The sequence below is a fragment of the Hyperoodon ampullatus genome (genome assembly GCF_949752795.1).
Source record: "Hyperoodon ampullatus genome assembly, chromosome: 11".
NCBI classification, from domain to species: Eukaryota; Metazoa; Chordata; class Mammalia; order Artiodactyla; family Ziphiidae; genus Hyperoodon; species Hyperoodon ampullatus.
The window spans coordinates 16,012,234-16,016,079 of NC_136924.1; the positions used below are offsets into that span (position 1 = coordinate 16,012,234).

At 50.8% G+C, this 3,846-nt stretch overlaps 1 protein-coding gene across 1 annotated transcript; it reads right to left on the bottom strand.

The window, feature by feature from the left end:
• Positions 1-2,135: 2,135 nt before the first annotated feature.
• Positions 2,136-3,267, bottom strand: CCER1 (coiled-coil glutamate rich protein 1; the record flags this gene model as incomplete). The annotated part of the gene is given in 2 exon segments (XM_079715133.1): positions 2,136-2,223; positions 2,225-3,267. Coding segments are annotated over 2 exon segments (1,131 nt in total).
• Between the last annotated feature and the right edge of the window lie 579 nt (positions 3,268-3,846).

Consider the following 3,846-nt stretch of genomic DNA (forward strand, 5'->3'; position numbering starts at 1 on the left):
CTAAAGACGGGGTTTATTCTGAGCCACAGTAACACTGATACTCCTGAATCATTATCAGGTGGTGCGGAGCATCTCCAGGGAGCTCCAATCATGCTGAGCAGCAATGCCTAGGACCCTGTCATTACATGGTAGTGGGTGGGTAGGTCTCTGAAAAGTGTAATAGGTGTACTGGGATGTCTAACCCTCCCATCCCCCGACTTGATTTAATCACTTCATTTTTAGTATAGGGACCATCACAGTATCTGGCTAATAAAAAGAAATGAGTTCAGGTAGAGAATCATCAATGACTAATTGTTTTCTCCTTTCATTAATTTTTTGCTGGTGTCTATTCAGAAGATATGGATAGTGCAGAAGTGAGCAGGTAATATGGTTTCTGCCCACCGCTGTCACTTCTCATTGGCCACTCCTTCAGGACACTGTTGTCCTTCTGTCCTCAGTTCCTCAAAGGCACCAAGCTCCTCCCAGCTCTCAGCGACCTTTAGCCTCAAGGCTCCCTCTGTCCACAGTAAACATCCCCAGCTTCACTCTTGGGTTCCCTTGTCATATATACTTTCATAATAGTGTGTTTCCTTTAGAATTCTTGCAGTGACTAATTTGCTAACTTCATTTAGTGTCTGTCCTTTCAACTAAACTACAAGCAGCATGAGAGTGGGGATTTTGCTTACTCACCACTGTATCCTTATCACTATTCACTATGCTTGGCCCCTAGTAGTTCCATAATTATTTGTTAAATAATCGTTCCTCAACGGAAACTCTTGAGGCACTGCTCATATTTGCATCCCTTTCAATGACTACTGGGTAATGTCTTGCGTGTGTGGAGGCAGCTAATGTGCGCTGAATTTTGTAATGTAAAAGTGGAATCTTTTATAAGAATAACTTGAGGATTGTCCTGATATGACTGTGAAGAAATTCAGTCCTAAATGAAAGTGTTTCTTTAATGAGAACTTAGTGATTGAGGATCATGGGTAAAGTATTTTGGGACTATGACTTGTAAGGATTTATTGATCAATATCAGCAACAGGATTCTTGGTTTCCCCCTGTGCATTAGAAATGCATAATGGGTGGTCAGTATTATACTACTTTTTTTTTTTTTTTTTTTTTTTTTGCGGTACGCGGGCCTCTCACTGTTGTGGCCTCTCCTGTTGCAGAGCACAGGCTCTGGACGCGCAGGCTCAGCGGCCATAGCTCACAGGCCCAGCCGCTCTGTGGCATGTGGGATCTTCCCAGACCGGGACATGAACCCGTGTCCCCTGCATTGGCAGGTGAACTCTCAACCACTGCGCCACCAGGGAAGCCCAAGGCCAATCATCTTAAAAAAAAAAAAAAAAATCCATTCTGCAAAAACTATTTTTATTATTCCTGTGAACTTATGACAAGGAATGTATCCAGGAACAAGGCTTCAAAATCTAAGCTATGTTCCACTGTTTGCAGTTTCCTTGGATTTTAACTAGGTGTGCAAGTTGACTTCTGACCATGGGGAATCCTCTCCATTCATGGATTTATGGATTGTTGAGGCCATGGCAGATAACCAGTTCCACAGAAGCAACTTCACGTTCTTCTGAGGAAGATCCATAGCACTGTGGAACAAGGAATATAAATGAGCGGTGCCACAAGAGACTGCAAATGGGGTTACCAAGATACAACCCTCAAAAATGAACTCTGAAGGTGGAAAAACTACAAGAAAAAAATATTAAAATAGGCATTTTAAAAAGGTTTCAGCTATCATGTTATGAGCACTGATGTACATTCAATAGACATGGCACATGCTTCTTAGGCATGGAATGTATAAATCTGTTATAAAAAGAAACATTTTCAGCACTGCCAGAATTTAAAAACGAAAACCGAAAAACTCAAGCATCTAGAGGGGAAAACACCAAATGAAAATATTCAAACTGTAGTAATGACTATTTGGCCTTTAACCATTTCCAGTTAAATTATATTTGAAAGCTTTCCCTCCCCCACTCATAGCCATACACAAGCACACCGACTTTTAAACGTTTTATAATGGCCAAAGAAGGGGTTTACAGAGATATGTTTGTTAATGGAACTCATTTTTTAATTAGTTTTTAATAAGTTGCTAATTCATTTTAGCCTCACATCAGTTCCATCTCATTCCCCAGTCCCTTTCCTGATGTCTAACAGTGAATGTCCTGTGCCATGATGAGAGCTTCCTGTGGCACTTTGGGAATTATCTGTTTGGGGTTTAAATAAGTACAGTTTATAAGATAAAGGCATTTCCAGAGGCAAACGGTTCTCTTCCTCCCTCTGCTCTTCCTCCTCCAGCCCCTCCCCTTCCTCTTCATGCTCCTCCCCCTCCGCCCCCTCCTCCACGGAGTCAGGCTCTTCGGCTTCCTCTTCGTCCGTGGCGTCGGCCTCCGCATCCTCCTCCTCGCTCTCCAACTCCTTGCCGTCACACTCCTCCTCGCCACACGCCTCCTCATCATCATTTCTCTCCTCTTCCTCTACCGGCTGTGGGCTTGGAGACTGGTTTGCCTCATCCGGGTCAGGACTGAAGGCTAGAGACGGATTTTGCCCAAAGCTATACAAAGTTGCCCGCAGCTCCTCGTCTTCCTCGCCACCGCTGGGGGGCGCATCGTTTCCGAAGGAGCCGGCCGCGGATGCGGTGCCGCCCGCCTGGGCCTGCTGCGCCCGCAGCGCCGCCTGCTGCCGCATATCCTCGTAGACCTGGTTCATGATGAACTGGGTGGTGTTCCGCGGTGCCCGCAGGCCGGGGACCCGCAACCTGCACAGGTTGACCGGCCGCAGCAGCGTGCTCAGATCCTCTGAAGGGCTTCTCTGGAAGGAGCGGCGAGGGTCGCGGCGCAGGCCGCGGCCCCGGCGGCCCCAGCGCTTCTTCCTGCCCGGGGTCCTCGCCCAGCCGGGGTTCCAGGGCCCGCGCCAGCAGGAGCAGCAGCAAGGGCAGAATGGGAGCAGGCCGTACACCTGGATCACTTGCACCTGGCCAGGGGGCTTCCGGGGTCCCTCCGGAGGTGAGTGCCAGGGTCCTCCCCAGTGCCCCCAGTTAGAATACACGGCCCAAGAGGGACACCTGGGTGGATGGAACCAAGGTCCTGAGCCGTGCTGTTGCTTCGGCTGTTTCCTCGGGGACTCATACGCGGCCTTGGGACCATAGCGATGCCACCGCCTGTAAACCCGAGCGCCTCTGCGCCTTCGATGGCGGGAAGACCGGGTGTTTAATGGGGCAGAGGACGCCCCCCCGTGGCCCAGGTTAAGAGGATCCTCTTTTCTATAGAGGGGCTGGGTCATGATTCAGGGAGCTCTGAGAGGTCTAAACGGAAGCGTCCTAGAAGCTGCCGTCAAGTTTGGCCAGATCTGACGGTCTGAAGAGCCTCGTGTCTCTCTCTTTCTGCGCAGCACCACGTGTCTGCCGCTGGGATCACGTGTTTCTCTCCAAAAGGACCCCTCTTCTCTGCTCGCTCGATCGTTCTTCCACGTAATCTCTGCCCCTTGGCACCCGGGTTGTCTCGTCCAGGTGAGTTTGGGTGGGACTGGGGCTGGGTAAGGATGATGCGGGAGGAAGGTGTTGGTGGGCGACGCGCAGTGAGACCCGCTCCCGGGTCCCACACACCCCCGCCTCACTGGAGGCTCGGGCTGGGGACGGGAGAGGGAGGGGTTGCGCGTTACCTTGCGGCTCCCTCTCAGCCCAGGTGCTTCACCGTCGCCGTCCTGGCTAGACTGAGGTGGGGGTGGGCAGCGGCAGCCTTTAAATACCGGCCAGGGGCCCCGTGCGCCCACCGCATCATTGGTTGCCCCGGGAGACAGCCAATTGGGGTTGAGGTCATTCTCTCTGGGCGTGGAGTTGGGGTTCCGCCCAGAACGAGGTCG